Source organism: Pongo pygmaeus, chromosome 16 (genome assembly GCF_028885625.2).
Source record: "Pongo pygmaeus isolate AG05252 chromosome 16, NHGRI_mPonPyg2-v2.0_pri, whole genome shotgun sequence".
Taxonomy (NCBI): domain Eukaryota; kingdom Metazoa; phylum Chordata; class Mammalia; order Primates; family Hominidae; genus Pongo; species Pongo pygmaeus.
In genome coordinates, this window is record NC_072389.2 from 97806152 (window position 1) to 97826525 (window position 20374).

General features: G+C 46.6%; 1 protein-coding gene across 6 annotated transcripts in view; it reads left to right on the forward strand.

The window, feature by feature from the left end:
* Positions 1–20374, forward strand: part of SLCO3A1 (solute carrier organic anion transporter family member 3A1) — a 322022-nt gene that overhangs the window by 275936 nt on the left and 25712 nt on the right. For all 6 annotated transcript variants that reach the window (XM_054450921.2, XM_054450920.2, XM_054450919.2 and 3 more), the window contains 2 exons: positions 3958–4156; positions 6232–6370. In XM_054450921.2, the coding sequence (XP_054306896.1) occupies positions 3958–4156; positions 6232–6370 (338 nt within the window). The remainder of the gene's footprint in view (positions 1–3957; positions 4157–6231; positions 6371–20374) is intronic.

The following is a 20374-nucleotide window of genomic DNA, read 5'->3' on the forward strand; positions in this document are numbered from 1 at the left end:
GTGGTGATATGGCCAGGCATGGGGGCAGCTACAGCTCCACAGACTTCATCTTCTCTGTAAAGTAGGAGTCAGATTGTCTGCTGAGAGGAAAGGGAAGGTGATGCTTTCTGATCTTCCCCTTTAAAATCTTCTGTCATGTCACAAGATGGCCAAGAAACAAACACAAAGGTGCTAACCATCATGAGTTGTCAGAGAAGTGTATATTGGAACCACAATGAGATGCTGCTAAACATCCACCAGACTGATAGCACCAAGTGCTTGGGAGGATGTGGAACCACAATGAGATGCTGCTAAACATCCACCAGACTGATAGCACCAAGTGCTTGGGAGGATGTGGAACCACAATGAGATGCTGCTAAACATCCACCAGACTGATAGCACCAAGTGTTGGGGAGGATGTGGAGCCACTGGAACTCTCATACTCGGCCAGTGGGAATGCAAATTGGTGCCACCACTTTGGAACACTCTTTGGTTGTGCCTATTAAAGCTACCATGTGTCTATGCTGTGATCTATCAGTTCCATTTCTAGTCATCTATCCAACAGAAATAAGTGTTTATGTTCACTCATTTACATAGCATATGTAATAATGTCCAGAGCTGTTTTATGCATAATAGACCCAAACTTGAAACAACCCAAATGTCCGTCAACCTAAAATGGATAAATTATAGAATGTTCTATGGTAAACTATTACACAGAATGAGAAAGAAAGAACTTTGATACATGCCTCAATGTGGTTGAATCTCACAGAGTTGAAAGACATGAGACTCAAAAGAGCACATATTTAGATGAATTAAAAAGAGGAATAGTTAAGTGAGGTGATAGAGGCCAGAATAGTGGTTACCCTTGGGGGAAGCTAACTGGGAGGTGCACCAGGGAGCCTCCTGGACTGCTAGAAATATTCTAAGGTTAATCTGAGCTGTAGTTACAGGGGTGTGTACAGATGCAAAAGTTCATCAGGCTGTTCCCTTAAGCTCTGTGTACTTCACAGGACATAACATATCTCAGTTTAAAAGGAAAAGTAGGCCAGGCATGGTGGCTCATGCCTGTAATCCCAACACTTTGGGAGGCTGAGGCAGGTGGATCACCTGAGGTCAAGAGTTCAAGACCAGCCTGGCCAACATGGTGAAACCCCATCTCTACTAAAAATACAAAAATTAGCCAGGCGTGGTGGCGCACGCCTGTAATCCCAGCTACTTGGGAGGCTGAGGCAGTAGAATCACTTGAACCCGGGAGGTGGAGGTTGCAGTGAGCCGAGATCGCGCCACTGCGCTCCAGCCTGGGGGACAAGAGCGAGACTTTGTCTCGAAAAATAAAATAAATAAATAAATAAAATAAAATGTAAAACCCTATCACAATGATATGGCCAGATTACCACCCCTCTCCCAGGGAACTGCCAGGGTACCACAAGTCTTATGTTTTTCTTTTACACAAATAATTCTCTACCACCCGCCACTTGGTCAATTTTACCTCCAAGAGGTATTGGCAAAGTGCAGTCAGCCCTTTAATATCTGCCTGACAGAGACAGGGTAAAATACACCTCTTTATAATTAAAGTTGTAACTTCTTTGTTATCCCCAGGATCTCTCAGGTTTAGCCCTTCAGCACCTGAAGAGTTTATCTCTCACCTGCTGACTGCTCTGCTGCTTTTTCTTCCATTTTGATTACATTTGCACAGTTGCTTCAACTTTGGGCGGTGTTCTGTTTCAGAACAGATGCCTACGTCTTCTAGCGACAAACAAATCAATAGTCTTCAGGGCAGAAGGTCAAAAAACAATTCTGCCTTACTGCGCCTTTTTGTCTCCCAGTGATTTCTGTCTGCTAGTGTGCTTGGCAGGAGGCACCTTCCCCTGCGCTGGGCAGTCCAGGCAAGCAGCACAGGTGCCCTCTGTGTGTGCCCTGCCCTTGGTGACAGTCCAGTCAGTGTGGACTCTGGAGGCTGGCTGCAAGAGGGGCTGGCAGTGGGCGGTTAGAGAAGGCAGACTTGGGAGATGAGGCCCAGGCAGTCATCCCAGAGCATCAGCACTGGCCCCCCCTTCCACCCCCTGCAAAGTCATCAGCAAATGGGGCAGAGCTCAGAGAAGAGCAACACAGGTGATTAAAGAGCTGGTGGTGTTGATTTGTGAGTGAAGATAAAAAGGACTCAATCTGCATAGGTTAACGTAATGAGAATGGAATTTCGGGGAAGTTCTGATCACCGCCTGGAGTGTTAAGGACAGCACACACATCAGGGAGGGAGGGGGCCTGACGATGGCTTGGAGAAAAGATGTGAAACCTTTGATTGCCATGGTTACCATCCTTGACAGGTGACACCCCCACTGTCTCTGCTAGGAAATGAAACAAAACACAGGCCTGCTTTCTGGGTGTGGGCATGTTGTCACTGATGTCCATTCACACACATCCAATCTGTTCCTTAGCTCATTCATTCTGAAAATAATACTTGGATGCCCACTCCATGCTGGGTACCATGCTTAGACACAGAGAATCTAGGCTGGACTGAACAAGACAAAGAGGGTTTTTGTCCACAGGAAAGCTGTATCCTAGCAGAGAGAGAGAGAGAGCAAGAAACAAGAAACCCAAAAATAAATGAGGCTGCTTCAGAGAGCTGGGAGAGCGATGAAAACAGTATGGAATCTCAGGGTGGGGGTGCATGGATCTCTACATATGGTGGCCTGGGAAACCTGTCTGAAGAGGGTAGGTGCCAGCCAAGTAAACACATCGGGCAAGTGTCCCAGGAGAGGGAACTGCACGTGCAAAGCCTGGGGAACCGAAACTGTTTGCCTGTCCTAGGGAGAGAAAGGAGGGACAGTGGCATGGTTGGGGTGGGCAGTGCGGCACGGGACGAGGATAAAGAGGCACCCAGGAGCTGGCTCATGAGATCACTCCTATGCCAAGGGAAGAAAACCGAGCACAGATACTCCAAGAGCAGCAGATGATAAAGAGATATTATATGTCATTTTAAGTATGACTTGTGCTGTTTTCTTGTAGAGCTATACTCCCTTGATTATATTTTCTCGCCCCAATATTAAAATTAATTTGCATTCCCTTAGCACATACCAGTTGCTTAATGCAGTCAGTTGACCTAGAGGTCTGTTGATTGGCAGGAAGGCAGCCTAGACTGGAAAATTGGCCATGCATAATCTACATGGTAGATAAATGACACGTGGCAATTGAAAGCTGAGTTTTAGATGAGATGAATCAGAATGGAGCAAAACCAACGCAGGAGCTTGGAACCCTGGGATCCTTTGGTCCTCCTAAAACGCCATGGTCTCTGCGAATCAGAAATAACAGGTTTATGGTCCTGCTGCCTTGCAGACAGCCCTGTGTAGAAGAGAGAGAAAGGAAAAAATATATATGCCATTTATTCACCAAAAGCTACAAAACATATTGATTGATGCCACTTCCTGAGGGGTGGCGGAGCTGGTTCAAACACTCCCTCTATGGCCTGGTGAATTCCGTGACCTTTAGGTCAAACAGCCTCCGTACTTTCCGTGGAACCCTCCCTTCTTGCCTCATTAGAAGATGAGGAGAAAATCCCTAAATGATCTCAAGTCCCCTTCCCACATCATCTCAAAAATGCACACAGAGCACATCACTGCTCCGTGATATGTACTCTCCCGAAGGCATGTCTGTGTTCCCAGTCTCTCTGACTCCATCTCTTGGTAGTCCCCTCTTTGGCTTGTGTTTCTCCTGAGGTTGCCCCACTTAGCAGGACAGGTGCATGCACTTAGACTCATGAAGCAGAGTTGCTTTATGTCTGTCTCTCCCAGTTCTCCATGAGCTCCCTGGGGGCATAAATCAGGCCCTTCCTGAAGACTCCAGGGTCCCATGGAGGCAGTGACACCACACTGGGGGGTCATGGGGCATTCACAGGACTCAGCCTCAGGCCTGCCGCCCGCCTGTCTGTAGACTGGCCCCACCTTCCCTGTTCACAGCCCTGCCCCTCTATTTTCCTTCCAGGGATGACTGCGATCCCGTGTGCTTGTCTGGGTATCTTCCTGGGAGGTCTTTTGGTGAAGAAGCTCAGCCTGTCTGCCCTGGGGGCCATTCGGATGGCCATGCTCGTCAACCTGGTGTCCACTGCTTGCTACGTCTCCTTCCTCTTCCTGGGCTGCGACACTGGCCCTGTGGCTGGGGTTACTGTTCCCTATGGAAACAAGTGAGTACTGGCAGTGTCTGCCACCTTCCTGCCTGTTCAGGGACCCTAGCAGTCTCCCTCTGCAGTAGGTTGAGGGAGCCAGCTTTGTTCCTAGTGATCCGAGGAGACACATCAAGGCTGCCTCTGCATCTTACTCTCCACGTTGGAGAATCAGTAGAACCCCCTGGGCTGAGAGAGCAGACCTTTCCACTCAAAGGCTGGGAAGCACTGGGGGAGAAGAGAAGCCGTTTCCTCCTTGGCAGACTCACATCACGATTTTTGGCATTTGACTTTAGGAAAAATGTGAAGATAGAAAATAAAAATTTTAATTCAAAATTCAGCTCAAAATAAAAGACAGAATTGATTTGATTTCAACAATTCCTTAAACTATCAGAAGCTGTCATTAGGCTCACATGGCAATTATAGGATCTGGCCCATGGCAGGTATTCTTAAGTGTAGCGAGGGAAAGGGGGAGAAAAAGGGAGGTGGAGGGAAGGGAGGGAGGAAGAGAAGGAAGTTAGTTCTCATAGGACCACTTTTCTTTCTTCCTAGTTTTTATCCCAAGACTTGAGACTAGAGTCCAGTGAGAATTGCCCTTAGAGGGAATTATGGGGAGTCCTCAGCTATCCAGTGTCAATAGCTGTCCCCTTTTCCACATGGGACTGAGGCTGCCTTGGAAATCCAGCCTGGAGCATCGAGGCTGCAGCATGGCTGGCCTGCAGGTTACCAGTTTCTCTCTCTAGAGCCAGACTCTTCCTCCAAGCAGACCACGAGGCCTGCTCCTGCACTTGTGCCAGAAGATGCAGTGGAGCCAGGGCTTCTCTGCCACCCACAAGGGTGAGCAGGCAGAGTGGGAGAGCAAAGCAGAGGCAGCTTTCTGTATGTCTGTGCACAGTCCAGGCACCATGTGCCCCTCCTTCCCCTTTACACCATCACAGGGCTGCCCCTTCCAATCCCCGCCCCAGCCTGGCCCCGACTTCCTGTTCAGATATGGCTTCTTCCCGTTTTCACATGCTATGCATAACAGCTATCTCAAGTCCCAAGCAGTAAAGTGTAGTGGTTAGGAGCACAAGGTCTTACTATAATGACGTTATTCTTCCGTGAAAAAGAAAATAAAAGTGTATATCCTACAGTCAGACAGCCCTAGTTCCAATGCCTCCTCTACCATTTATGACTTCTGTACTTTTGGACAAGTCACTTAACCTGGCTGTGCCTCGGTTTCTTCTCTAAAGCCCATGGGGTTATAATCCATGCAGTACTTTGAATACTGCATGACACATAAATTGCCAGGTGTCACCATAGTCATCTTTATTATTGTGAGGTGCTCTGAGCCTTAGGAGACATAGCTGAAAATAATCAGACTAAAGAAGAGACATTTCCTCTCTTACAGAGCTAATACACTCACTCTACCCTTTTGTTCTTTTTTCAGTTTGCTTGCTCTAGATAACTGTGCCTTTAATGATGCAAAGGAAAAATTAAAACATCTTAGTGTTATTTTTCTCAGGACATTGAATCAATTAGACAATAATTATTGAAGTCAGTCTGGTTGTAGCAGTGTAGTAAGTAAGCGTCATGAGGCTTCCTGATTGTAGGGGAGGAGTAAAGCAAAGAGACAAGAACCAGCCCAAAGAGGGAAGAAGTTAAATCCTCAGTGGTGCAGGCATAGGTGTTGGTTCAGGACAGGGGGTAAGCCGAGGCCGTAGCAATCAGGAGAGGCATCATGGAGGGGGTGGCCCTGAGCAGTCCCAACTGCCACCAGCCCAGAGGGCACATCAATACCAGTGATAAAAAGCATCTTCCTCCTCGCTTCATGAGAGGGGCTGGAGTGGACTCAGCTCCCACACAGCCCACCACCCAAGCTGGCATCATTGGCCAGGGCACAACCCACGTAGCTCTCAGCAGTGGCCCTGGGCTGCTCCTTGCTGGACAGCATAGGCTAAGGTTGGAAAAGGAAAAGGGAAGGGAGAACCAGGTAACAATCCCATAAGCAGGGTACCGTGCGACTCATCACAGCGGAGGCAAAAGGCTGTCACTGGGGGCATCTGATTCCAAATTGACCTGTTTCTAATGGCTTCCATGTTTCCTTTCTTTTCCAGCACAGCACCTGGCTCAGCCCTGGACCCCTACTCGCCCTGCAATAATAACTGTGAATGCCAAACCGATTCCTTCACTCCAGTGTGTGGGGCAGATGGCATCACCTACCTGTCTGCCTGCTTTGCTGGCTGCAACAGCACGGTAATGGGATGGGGCAGGGGATTCAGGCAGCCAAAGTGGCTTAAAACCCAAGTTTTTGCCCAGGTTGTTCGCCTTCCCTGTGACTTTTTCTTAGCTGTTGCCTTGCTCTGGTGGAAGATGTTCCATCAGCAGGATGAGAGGACTCATTCAGGTCTTCTTGCTAAACCAAGTGGGTTTGTAGGAAGTCTCATTGTGCAACTGAAAGTAAAAATTCAAAGGAAGCTGTATATATGGAACCAAAGGAAAAGATGGTGGTTCAAGGTACTTGCAGAGTGTCAATGGAATAGGATGTCTGTATGGGTAGTGAGCTCCCCATCACCAGAAGTATGTCAAGAAAGGCTTAAAAACCATTTATCAGGAAAGACTTCTTCCAGAACTGAAACACTCTGACACCAATTCAGCCTCTTTCCTACCCAGTTTGCTTTGCCATTTTCCTCCTAACTAAATGCCTCCCACCTCTTTCCATGTTCCTGACACATTTTTGGAAGGAGGTGGGTTGCTTTTTCCTGCTTAGCATGGATTTTACAATTGGCTGTCATCCCACAGCTTTCCACGTTCTCTCCCTGAAAAGCTGATGCTAAGTGACGGGTCATCCAGTGGTGCTGATCCCACCTTCCAGGAGTCCTTGGCACCTGCCCTGTGCAGGCCCCGCCCCCATCTCTTGCTTGGACCCAAGCAGTAGTTCCTACCTGGCCTCCCAGGATGGCCCCTTATGTCCTGCGTTTTGTTCAACACTGCAGTCAGAAGGGTTTCTGTAACATAGCAAATGACCCTTTCTCATGCTACTCTGTCAACTAGAAGATCAGTTCTAGATGCCACGTGTCTTCAGCTCTACCTCCTTTTAGTTTGTGGTGTTCAGCTTCCCCCATACAACCTGTCTTTTCATACACCTCCCTCCAGCTGAACAGGTCCTACTCACCGGTCAATAGCCTTCTCCAATGTCCCCTCCTCTGAAACCATCCCTTCCCTCTTTTATCTTTGGGGTTTTTCTCTCTGAAGTCCTTTGGTACCTCTTTCTCTTTTTAAAGACACTGTTCTCATTTTATTACGGTGATTTGCTAGAAGTGTCTGTCATCTGCTTTGGTCTTTGGAATTCTTAAGCAAGGGCCAGCACCCACAAGTACTCCATGTATGTCTGTGCAAGGCATAGTGGGAAGGAAAATACGAACCCCCAGTGGCAGCTTTCAAGGGACTTAGAGTTCAGATCATTAGCTGCTGCTTCTTCCTACATCTTATATCTTTCAGGAGGAGCAATTTGTCTGAAAGAAGAAAAATGGATCATTTATTTTCATTTTCAAAGATTTCATTTTTCCTTGTGTTTAACATTTAGATTCCTGGCCAGTTATTAACATTTTCTGTAGAGAAAATAAATCACCATGGGGGGTGGGTGGGAGAAACTGATTTTTTAAAATTAGATGATAAAGCAATTTCTTTATGTGAGTGGAAATAAATTTTAAAAGAAGGGATGGGCCTTGAGAATGGGTCAAATAAAAACACAAGCCATTATTTTTCATGACAACAATTTCATTAACATTTTAATATCCAGAAAGTTACATTATAAATCAGTCTCGGTTATTGTCCTGTTGTAAGAATTAAATTGACTCAATATAGTCTAGTGTCCTGAGACCAAATGAGCCTCTATTCCAGGTAATGCACTGACCAAAAAAATTATCTTAAAAATTGCATTTCCCCTGATCTCACATGTACAGGAGTCTTATTGAATAAGAGCCTTACCAGGCCCATCTATGGCTGCATCCCGCTGCTGAAACAGCAAGGCTGGAGAATGCAGTTATCAGACTGCAAGCTTCTCTGCTTACCTCTGGACCTACTGTTTATCCCCTAGACACCTGCCTTTTATTCACATTACTCGAGGCCTCACATTGTCTGCTGGGGTGTAGGTGAGGCAAGGAGGGTATTCCCATGCAATTGCAATGCAGAGATGGAGAAACCACCAGGCCCCAGAGCCGGGGTGGGGCATACAATGCCTTCCCTGCCGAGGCAGATCTCTAGATGCCCTGGCTTCCAACAAGTGGGTGAGGGATTTGGAGACCCAGAGCAGTGCTTATCCTGGAAAGGGTCCCTTGTGACAGTCTAGCCTTAAAAACAACCACAACCATAAAACTTGCAGCAGCAGCAGCAAGCTTTGTCGAGAGCCTATTAAGGTCCAGGTAATGGAGCCTTCCGTGTGTCACTCGTGGCCCATGGCAGCTTGGCCCAGAGTCAGAGAAATCTCAGGCCAACATCCAAACATGAGTGAAAAGCGATTTAAATCCTTTAAATCTCTGCTGCAGTATTTTGAGAAAATGCCAAATGGTGGCTATATTCCTGGTACGTGTACTCCCTCCCTCGCCCCCTTTTTTCTCCACTCTTCTTATCTCCAAGCTCAGAAAAAAAAAAAAAAAAAAAAACTCTTTGACAAGCTAAAACCTTTTACCTCCTTCTCCTTTTCACAGTGATCCCCTGGAATTCTCCGCCTTCCCCAGTGTGAAATTCAGCCATTCTCCCTGGTTTCATCTGTCTTTCCACCCATGGCCTCAACCCTGTGTGTATTATCTCACTGATCCTCCCAGCAACCTTGGGAAATAGGTGTTCTTATTTCCTGAATACAGATGAGGTTAGTCACTTGCCCAAGGCCATGCAGTAGGAAGTGGGGGGTCTGGCTTTTGAATGTAGGGTCTGTCCAATGTCGAGTACACATGGACACGATGAAAGGAAAAATAGTGTCTTCCTCTGCACCTCCCCTAAGAGGTCCACCTTTTTTCTACCTCTTCAAACATGCACTTCTCATTCGAGACATTTATTTGGCCTTTACCATCTGTACCATCTGGCCCTGGCTGCCTCTCCAGCCTCAACCTCCCTATTCCTCCCACCTCTTTTTTTTTTTTTTTTTGAGACAGGGTCTCGCTCTGTCACCCAGGCTGGAGTGCGGTGGCACAACCTCGGCTCACTGCAACCTCTGCCTCCCGGGTTCAAGTGATTCTCCTGCCTCAGCCTCCCAAGTAGCTGGGATTATAGGCACACACCACCACACCCAGCTAATTTTTTATATTTTTGGTAGAGACGGGGTTTTTCACCATGTTGGCCAGGCTGGTCTTGAACTCCTGACCTCAAGTGATCCACCCGTCTCGGCCTCCCAAAGTGCTGGGATTACAAGGCCTCTCACCTCTTAAAGAGCCACTTGGTAAGTGGAACTTCTTGCAGTTCCCCAACACATCAAGCTCTCCCTGCCCCTGGGCCTTTGCACATGTTGTTTCTCTTATCTGCAGCAGTCTCTCCCTTCTAAGCTCTGTCTTATCTGTCAGGGCTATCTCTCCTTCACCACTGCTGAGAAGCCTTCTCCACCTCATTGCTTCCTCCAGGGCTGTGTTAGTGCCCTTCCTGCAAACCCCTATTGCCCCTGCCCTTGCCTAGCAAGGCTCTCACCTCACCTGTTCTAATGGCTCATTTACTCTGGCACCTCCCTCATTAAGCTGCAGGGACAGGGGCTCTGTTGTGGACCCTTGCATTGTCACTGTCAGCCATGGCTCTGGATGAAGGCCCCGGGCTTTCTCAACACCCAGCTGGAGGCCCTGTACTGACCTCAGAGAGCCCCAGGGATCCAGGGGTAATACCATTCTTTTGTTTAGCAGTTGGCAAGGGGGTAGGTTGGATGGTGCCAGTTTCAATACTAAAGACCTGATCCTTGCTCACCACTCACCACTTTATTGTTTCCATCAAGATGTGAAAATTCCCCATAACTCAATTAGATGTAAGTAAGTCACTGATCAAATAATTCTGATTATAGGGAAATCTGATTAGTGTTAGCGGTTTCCTGATATTAAACTTTTCTTCCTGCTCTGGATTGGATTTTTTTTTATTTTCTTATATCTCCTTGAGTGATAGCAATGGGAGTTTCCAGGCCTGCATTTAATGTACAACTTCTAATTCTTCTCGCTGCATATGACCAGGAAGGGTGACCAAAAAAAAATTGTGAGTTAATTCTGTAAATTTCCTTTGGCATGAATATATTGTCCAGATTGTTTCTGTACCTTTCACTTTCAGAAGTAATTATTCCAACAGAAGTATGTTAGTATGCTGCGGACTGATTGCTGTAAGTTGTATCCTTTTGATGCACTAAATAATTGACTAGAAAAAAAAAAAAAAACTTCCATCAGCCACCAATAGAATGTTGAAAGTCAGTATGAGTCCAGCACTGCAGTTTGTAGGGTACTAATGATAGATGACTAATTCATCCCCCCCATTCCAGGCAACAAATATTTATTGAGCACCTGTTTCAGCGAAATGCCAAGTAGGTTCTGTGGTGGGGAGGAAGACAGCTCCATTACGGGCGCAGGCAGGCTGCTCATGGTTCAGTGTGACGGGTCTCAATGTAGGCTGCACCTTAGGATCACGTGGGAGCTTTTAAAACATGAGGCCTGAGCCCCACTCTCAGAGATTCTGATTCCCTTATTTTGGAGTAAGATCCATGCATCAGTATTTTTTTAACCTCCTCAAGTGTTTTTGGTATGTAACCAGGATGGAGAACCGCTGTTCTAATACAGGGCTTCTCAGTCACGGCACTATTGACATTTTGGACCAGATAATGGATTGTCATGAGGCGCTGCCCTATGCACTGTGTGTTTAGCAGCATCCCTGGGCTCTCCCCACCAGATGCCACCCCTGCCCTCCCCACCCACAAGTTCCAACAACTGTAAATGTCTCCAGACATTGCCAGATGTCCGTTGGGGGATATCATCACCCCTAATTAAGAACCAGTGCTGTCATAGAAGGGATGAGGCATGTTCTATGAATTGTATCTTTCTTGAAAAAGGTCAGCATCTAAGCTGACACTGAGTATTCATCCTTCAGTCTCTTTTTTTCTTCTCACCGTGACCATATTTGCCCACTATAAAAACCAACTGGAGAGTTAGATATGCCATATAGCAGGGGTCCCCCACCTCTAGCACCAGTACCAGTCTGTGGTACTGGTACTGTTGGGAACTGGGCCACACAGCAGGAGGCGAGTGGCAGGTGAGCAAAGCTTTATCTGTATTTATAGCTGCTCCCCATCGCTCACATTACTGCCTGAGCTCTGCCTCCTGTCAGATCAGCCGTGGCATTGGATTCTTATAGGAGCATGAACCTTACTGTGAACTGCACACATGAGGGATCTAGGTTGCATGTGCCTTAGGGGAATCTAATGCCCGATGATCTGTCATTGTCTCCCATCATCCCTAGATGGGACCATCTAGTTACAGGAAAACAAGCTCAGGGCTCCCACTGATTCTACATTATGGTGAAGTGTATAATTACATTTCATTATATAATACAATGTAATAATAGAAATAAAGCACATGATAAATGTAATGTGCTTGAATCATCCTGAAACTATCCCCCAAACCCCACTGGTCAGTGGAATAATTGTCTTCCACGAAACTGCTCCCTGGTACCAAAAAGGTTGGGGACCTCTGCCATAAAGCATGTTGCAGCACAGGAAACAGTGTGTCTGCCCTGAAGATACATTTAATGTGTCCTGAGCCAAAGTTTAACTGGGCCTCCCTGAAAAAGTTGGAAGATAGCTATCATGGGACCTGCACCCCAGTAGGGCAGTGGTTGGCTGGAACTGAGAAGCTCTGGCCTTTTGGGCAGGACATTTGCTGTCTACTTAGACACAGCCCCCACCACTGGCCATCCCTTACACCTGAGCCATTTTTAAAATTTATGTTTCCTGTCTGGTTCCAAAGGCTTACAGTTTGCAGCCCTCCTCATATAGCCTGGCCCTGTCTGCCAGAGCTGATTTAAAAGTCTGTACTTATCCTGGTAATGGCTTGTCACAAGGGACTTGTGACTATTCTGAAATCAAACCCTACTGGGGCATCGCCACCTGGGACACCTGATATATCTCAGGCCCTGTGCTAGGCATTGTAAGTGTAGAGATGAATAAGGAAAGGAGCTCATGTTTACTATAAAATGAGATGTCATATTATTAATAGAGTTATGTCCAAGGGAGCACCTAAAGCAACACCTAACCTTACCTTACAATATAGTTAAGTGAAAAGAACACATTGTAAAATAATATATAGACAATAATCTCTTTTGACAAAGAAACATCTAAATATATGCATATCTTTGCATAAAAAATGTTGGAAGAACATATAGCCATCCATTCATAGATGGATACTTCAGGTTAGGGGCTGAAAAACTAAATTTTGCTTATTTGTTTCCAGTTTTTGTGTATATTTCAAAAATATCTAAAATGATTATCACGTTTCCAATGAGGAACAGATTTTTTTAATTTAAAAAATCCAACATTAAAGGTTAGGTGGTTAGGTTAGGTTCTAAAAGAGGGAAGCAGCTATGTAGACAAATCAATGAACTTGCAGTATCAGGACTGCTGGGGTAGAAATTGGCTCTGGGTGGGGCAGGGGTGGAAGGAGGAAATGGGCATGTTCTCCACTGGGGGATGGGGGGAGTGGGACCCCCATCTCTGAAAAGATTTAGAAAAAGCCGGGCAGGTGGCTCACTTGAGCCCAGAAGTTGGAGGGGGAGGCGTGGCAGGGCCAGGCTTTCATCATGAAAGGTAGTGGGTGTTTGGTAGCCAGGCATGGAAGGACATTCCAGCAGGAAGAGTGCACAGGCTGAGGTGTGACAATTTGGACCTCATGATGCAGGCAGGTTTGGAGTTGGAAGAGAGAAAGCTGGAGGGAGAGATGGAGGGGCCCCGTGTTCCTTCAGAGTTGCAGTCACGCCTTTCACCTTTCAGTGGTCTCCCCAGTGTCTTATGTTAGATAGCTGGAGCAGAGTGAGCCTTTCTGCTCCCCAAATAAAAACCCCCTTCCTCCCCTCAGCAGGAGATAATTAAGATCTAACAGGACGTGCTCAGGTTCACGCGCCACAGGTTACCGGGGTGCAAGGTGGAAAGAGGTCTTGCTTTCATCTCAGAATTTTTCTCCCTGGCCATTATTCTTCAGCCAGTGACCCCACAAGGGAAGAAGAGATCGTATTTCTTCTTGCAGTTTTTCAGTGTCCCCTTTGCCTTGAGCTTGTAGGTTGCCATTGGCGCCCTTTGTGATGAGATCTGAGGGTTATGCCTGGAAATACCAGCTTTGGTTGAACCAATGAAGTGAAGAGATTCTAAGCTACAAAAAGACAGTAATAAATGACAGGAGACTGTCTGAGGAAAGTGAGTGAATCATGAGAAAATCCATAAGTGTCTGGGACTCAGAGAAGTATGTTGCCATTCAAAGGAAAACACCCCACTTTATTGTGGTGGTGTCCCACGTTCTTTGATATGTCAGCTATTAGGACATCAGGTGCAAAAGATCAAAGATCTCACAGGCAAAAGCAGGAAGAGCATGGCCTGTGGTGGTACTCCCTGGTAAACTCCCTTTATGAACATTTCTAGAAACTGTCAGAGCCAGGCATGGTGGCATGCCTCTGTAATCCCATCTACTCAGGAGCTGAGGAGGGGAGGAGGACTTGAGGCCCCAAACTTGAGACCAGCTTGAGCAACATAGTGAGACCCCTATCTCTGAAAAGATTTTAAAAAAAAAAAAAAAAAAAAAAAAAAAAAGAGGCAGGCAGGTGGCTCACTTGAGCCCAGGAGTTTGAGGCTGCAGTAAGCTATGATCATGCCACTGCACTGCAAACTAAGACCTCATCTCTAAAAAAAGGAAAAAGATAAGAAATTTTCATATCTCTCTGGTAACTGCTTTCAAAGAGGAAAAGCAAAAACAGTATTCCCGGGGTGATCCTCTACCTTTCAGGTTTCCATAGAAGGCTCTTAATACAAATATCCCCACACCATCCTCTTAGAAAAATAATCTTTCCACCTAGAACTTCGCTTCCTTTGTACAGTTAATAGGGATCGATCATCGGGATTGGATGTGGGGGGAAAATAACAAGCAGAAAACAACTTTATTTGCCAGTATTTTTGAAACACTGCTGAGGAGTATCTTGTTCTTGTAATACCGGCTGTCAAAATAGCATGCCGACCGCTTCCTTCATCAATAGAAAACAAATCCAAGATTCTAGAGAGTCATTTTTCTATTTTTGTGATCTCTAGCTTTCTTGTAATTATTTATTCTCATCATTGTATGTGAATAGAAACATTTCTCAATTGAAATTAATGACTGAAGGTGGAACAAATACAATTTTCAGTGATGTGCTGTTCTCCTTTCATTGATTTATTTTATAACATTTTCAGTTTTTAATAAATACATTTATATGATTCAAAAATCAAAAAGTATAAAAAGGAGGACATGAGGAACTCTCCCTTTCACCTCTGTCCCGTTTCCTTCTTCCTCAACCTACCAAACAGACGATTGCTGTCCTTGGTTTCTTGTACATCCTTCTGGATTTTTTACTGCACATAAAAGGCCCTATTCTGTACCTCACTATTTTTTTGGCTTTTTCAGTTAATAGTTTACCTGGGAGTTATTTCTAAATTAGTACATAAGGGATGTTCTTCTACCTTTTTTACGGCTATATAATCTTCCATCGCGTGGACTTAGTAGTCTGTCTTTAACCAGTCTCTTATCAGTGAGCATCCAGACTGCTGCAAAACTTGAGCTCTGACAAACCACATTGTGACTCATATTGTATATATGTCCTTTTGTGCCTGGGCAGGTCTGTCTGTTGGATATGTTCTCGTAGAACGGACAAGCCTGTTCCCCCTGTCCTCCAGGTCAAGAAACTTGTCAGGTCTGTTCTGGGAGCTCAGTGGCCACCTTATTATTAACATAAAGTATCATGGTATATTTTATTGACAGTGAAGCTAGATCCCGCCACCCCCCAAGTTTGGATGCCAAGCAGAGAATTCACCTCTCCCAGAGGCAGCAGGGTCTGCATTTCTTCCCAGAGAATGGCAAACCAGGAAGACACTGCTTTGCCTTTGAAATGGGGATTGAAAATGGGGGCATTTGCCAATTCTGCAGTCATAAACTAATCTGAAGGCTGGTATACTTTCTTACTAGTTAATTGTCTTAGGGACAGCCAGAAAAAGCGTTAGGGGGCATATCACTTCATTCAGACCATGGGAGTCTACAGGTCAATTCCAAGCTACACCTGCTTTTTGGATTGGCCAAATAGAACTATGCTATTGGGGTTTGGGGTGAGAATTAGGATCCCAACCTTTATCATCCCCTTAGATTAGACTGCTCTCTCACATCTAGCTTTTCAAACTTTTTATAGCTCAAAGCATTTGCAGATCTAGGGCTTCCCATGTAGGTGCCCAGTTACTGCCAGCTGAAGGGGTATCCCCTACTTCCCCTTTTCCCTTCAGATCAAAGTTGAAAACCCCATTGGTGGAAATCATCTCTCTGCACTCTGGGAAAGGTGAAACTACCTAAGTCCTCATCTGCATTTCTTCCTACCACACTCGGACATCTGAGTGGAAGATTCCTCCTTAACAGCCTCACGACCTTATGCACCCATCTCCCTTAGCACAACGTTGGACAAATCTGGGCTCTTATGTCACACGAGCCCCAATAAAGGAGCTTCCTACCCCTTGCCATCTGAGCACAACTTCAGCATTTTCCCTTGGATCCCCTGCTGGAGAGGTTGCAGGGCTGCCCCAGCCTGCTCCCCATGTGTGGGACCACCCAGCCCATCCTGGTGGATTAACTCATCGGATGGAAAAGGAAACCCATCCAAGTCCTTGCTCAGGTCACTCTGGCGTCTCCTCCCCAGCCTCTTTCACAGCTATGAATAAATTAAATCTGAATAAATAAATACAGATTTGCCTAGAACCTTTAGGAGGGATCCATCCATTTCCAGCTTTTCCTCTTGGACACCAACAGACAGACATTTTCATTGGTCTTGTGCCAGTCTCTGGCTTTTCTTCTTGTGTCATTAACCCTAAATCATCCCATTCCTGTCTGTTCAGCCTGGGGCTATCTTAGCCCATTTTGGCTGCTATATCAAAACACTTTAAACTGCATGGCTTATAAACAAAAAATTTCTCGCAGCTCTGGAGGCTGGGAAGTCCAAGATTAAAGTGCTGATGGATCTGATGTCTGATGAAGGCCTGCTTCCTGTTCATAGATGGCACCCTCTAGCTGTGTCTTCATGTGGTGGGAGGGGCAAGGCAGTTCTCTGGGGCCTCTTCTGTAAGGACACTAATCCCATTCATGAGTGCTCCACCCTCATGACCTAATCATCTCCTGAAGACCCCCCCACCTTGTAATAGCATCACATTGGTGATTAGTTTTCAACATATGGATTCTTGGGTCGAGGGACACCAAACATTCAAACCACGCACTGCTACCCTTTGTTTTGGCTGCAAATCCTGTGGCAGCTTAGCCCTGCTGTCTGCCCACCTCATTAACATGAACACAGACATCATGGACACATTTAGCTCACCTGGATGGGGGCTGTGCAGGCACCTTGCCAGCTGTAGCCTGAGATAAAGATGTCTCATTTTATCCCATTCCATTAGTGCCATGATCAGAGGATCCATTTCAGGAGGGGTTTTCCACTTTTTAGGGCAGAGAGAGGCCAGTTTCCTCTTTTATGGTAAATATAATATAATCGAGCCATAGCCTAGGTACGGACAAAAATAAGACCAAGATGCAGGCAGCAATTGCAGATGACGTGTTAAACCAAAGAAAGCTCACCGATCACATGGCTCATTCAGAGGGTTCTGGCCTCACTCACTCAACTCCAGTGCCCATCTCACATTCCTGAGAGACTGCGTGCTACAAGTACGTAGCCTCTCAGGAACACTCAGGAATGTGATGTGGGGGTACTGGAATTGAGGGATTCCTGGGGCACTTAGCCAAACAAGACCACAGCCACCCACGAGGGGCCCATTTTTCATTTATGCCTAACTACTCTTTGAGTCCATAAGGTTCTAAGAACTTCAGTACCAAATGTTTTTCCTCACAGACCACTGCAGTAATCAAAGAAGGATGGTTGCAGGTGGTTTGAACTAGGGCAGGGTTTGAGACAGATTTAGGACATGGCAAAATGAACAGAACTTAGGTATTCACTCAGTCAGCATATATATATATATAAATAAAATATATATATCATCCCAGTTGTGAGCGAAGCCCTGTCCTGGATGGCTAGGGTAAATTAGGGAATACAGCCACAGTGGTCTCTGTCTTCATTAACTTTAGTGTCAGGGGGAAGATGGATTTGATGTAGGTATGTGAGTGGGGGATTCAGAATTACCTCCTGGTTTCTATTAAGTTGGTGCAAAATTGCGGTTTTTGTCATTACTTTTATAGTCAATAGGGTGCTGTTACTAAGGCAAGAGGGGGAGGGAAAGGAGTTTGGAGCTGGGGCTGGGGCTGCGTAACCATCAGGAAAACAGTGTTTTGAAGTAAGAGGAAGAAGCAAAGCAACATTTCCTCGCTAGACGCCCCTGGCACAGGTGGGCGAGTCAGAGCTCAGGGGAACATCCCAGGAAGCTGTGCGGCATGGCTGCTCAGGAGACCTGATGGGCACTCTGGGATGTGGGGAGCCACGTGGCCTGCTGCAGCCGGGTCACCAGAGGTGGGCGTGGCGCCTCCACTGGTTAGCAGGGTAGGCAGAAAAGAAGGTGGCGCAAAGTCGGGAGTGCTGGGACAGGCCGGCGCCTTCCGGGCGCGTCTGCATGTCCGTCCTCATGCCTGACCGTGTGACCTTCTGGGAGCAATGGCCTCAGCTTCCCTTTGTAGAAGAGGAATACATAATTTTCTCTTTACCCTTCACAGTTCCCAGTTAGGACAGACCCCTGTAACCTAAGACGGGAAAACAAAGGTTTAGAAACACATATATATGATGTATACACAGGAGATAGCCAGAGAAATGAGTGAATCTCAAAGACGTGGCTTTGACTTCAGGCTTGAATACTATGGTCCAGCGAAACAGGGAAAGAAGGGTGTGGGGAAGGCCAGTTATGAGGAGATGCCCAGAAAAAGCACCTTAAAAAAGAGTAACATTTGTTATGCAAACTTAAGTCAGTGTCTTCTAGATTGATGATAGTCTCTAGGGATTCATTCAGTCATTCCTTTATCTCTGGTACAGAGAGGAACCACCCTTACAAATGGAGATTTCCTTTGTAAATGTAAATTTAATTTTCCTTACACAAGGGTAACTTCTGTTGTCAGAGGTTCTGCCTGTGTCTGTGGTTTCTCAAAATAATCAGCTCAAAATATTCTTTATGCAGAAGAGGCATACTGCAAGGTGGCATATGCTGGTATCCTACAACTCCTGCCTTCTGAGTCTCCCAGGTTTCCTTCTTGTCCAGCTCCCGTCCTTGCAGGAAAGCGAATTCGGGGGAGATAGTTCCCAGCCTTAGGCGGGACGGTAGTTCCACGCTGAAAGCACAGAATCCAGCACAGGCACTCGTTCCTGGAGGCAGTTTTGATGCCTCACTGTGCTCATGAGTCTTAGGAAGGGATATAGCAAGTCGGTCTGGGAAGGAGCTGGGCTAAAGATTAGATTTGGGAGAGTTGTGATCAAATGCAGAGATGGTAAAAATGAAGGAAGGAGTGCTGGGGCAAGAGTACAGATGAAGAAAGTCCAGACCAGGTGGGAAAGAGGAGAAGGTACCAGCAACAAAGATGGAAAGTGAGTGATCAGAGGGGGACCAGGGAAACAGGGAGAGTGGAGCTTTGAAGCCAAACAAGGGAGTGATGAGTAGTCAGCAAGGGGCCTATGCTCCTGGGAGCTCCGGGGAGAGAAAAATGCATGGTGGGCCTGGGATATGGCGCCCACTGAAGAGCTTAGCACCACCGGATTCATGCGTGTGGAAACAGAAGCCAGTCAGAGTCAGCTGAGAGCGTGGGAGAAGAGGAAATGCAGGTGGTGAGCTAAATAGCTAGAAAAGTTTGGCTGTGATGCTGGGGAGGAGTGGGCAGTTTCCTCTCCTGGGGAGAGGAGGAGTGGCATTTTAAGTGAAAGTTGGGGAGAAGTCTTGCTTCCTAATAAAAGTGAGGAAGGTTCATTCTCATGTGTATTCTAAAGCTGTATGCTTAGTTTCATCTACGTCTCAGCTCTGTGCTAGGAAAAGATGCTTGGGAAAGAATGCAAAAGACATAGGTCTTGTCCCAAGAGGTTCTTGTCTCCTCCAGGAGGCATGTAAAGGTCTCTGCAGTAGGGTGGAGTGACCCTTGAAAAGGGCCCTGCAGGACTTGGAAGGAGGCTGGGATGTGCCCAGTGAGGTGAGGTTCTGAGAAGGGAGGCAGTATCTGAGCTGGGTTTTGACAAAGAGCTAAAAAGTCTCTAGGCAGAGGTACATGAAAAGCGCCCTGAGGGGCGGGGCCTCAGGATCTTCTGGGAATTACAGTAAATGCCCCTGGGTACACTAATTGAACCACTTTCACAAAGGCACCTGCTCTGGGCAGACACTGAGGGGAAGGGTGGAGCCCCAGCATACGTCTGCCGCCATTCCTTCCCCATGGATAAAAGCCCCTGTTAGGGGCACAGCTATACAGACTGGCCCTGTTGGGTTTGGGGCACATGAACACTTTCAGACACCCCTGAAACCATCCCATATAGCTTAATGGGATCGGAAAACCCATATCTCTGTGTTCTGTGGGGAGAGGGGGAGGACCAGAGGAGGAGAACTGTAAAAGCCAGAGGGGATTTATTTGACCCTCAGGAGGATTTACCTGGGCATGTGCTCTGAAAGCCAAGCAGTCCTGGAAGGAAAAGCAATGAATCATTTATGATTGTTTTCACTTTGTATTCATTAAAGGCCTCTGCACTATTATTATGGAACTTTAATTGGCTTGGCACTGGGCACTGCCTCTCCCAGCCCCTGCTCCTCCCTTTGCCATCAGAAATTCCTGGAGTGCGCAGGAGAGAGGACCCTGCCTGCAACAGGCAGCTGGGCTAGAATCCACCCCGAAGATCAAATGAAATGCAGTCACTTTTCTTTCTTCTCTCTGATCATATATTAATAAATGTATCTTGTTGGGTTTTAGCTCTGCTCCCCACGAGCTGCTTCAAGCTCCTGCATCTCTTAGCCCCCTTTGCTTCCGCAGCCTCCAGAGAACTTTCCATCAGCTGTCCCTCGCCCGGCCTTGCAGACGC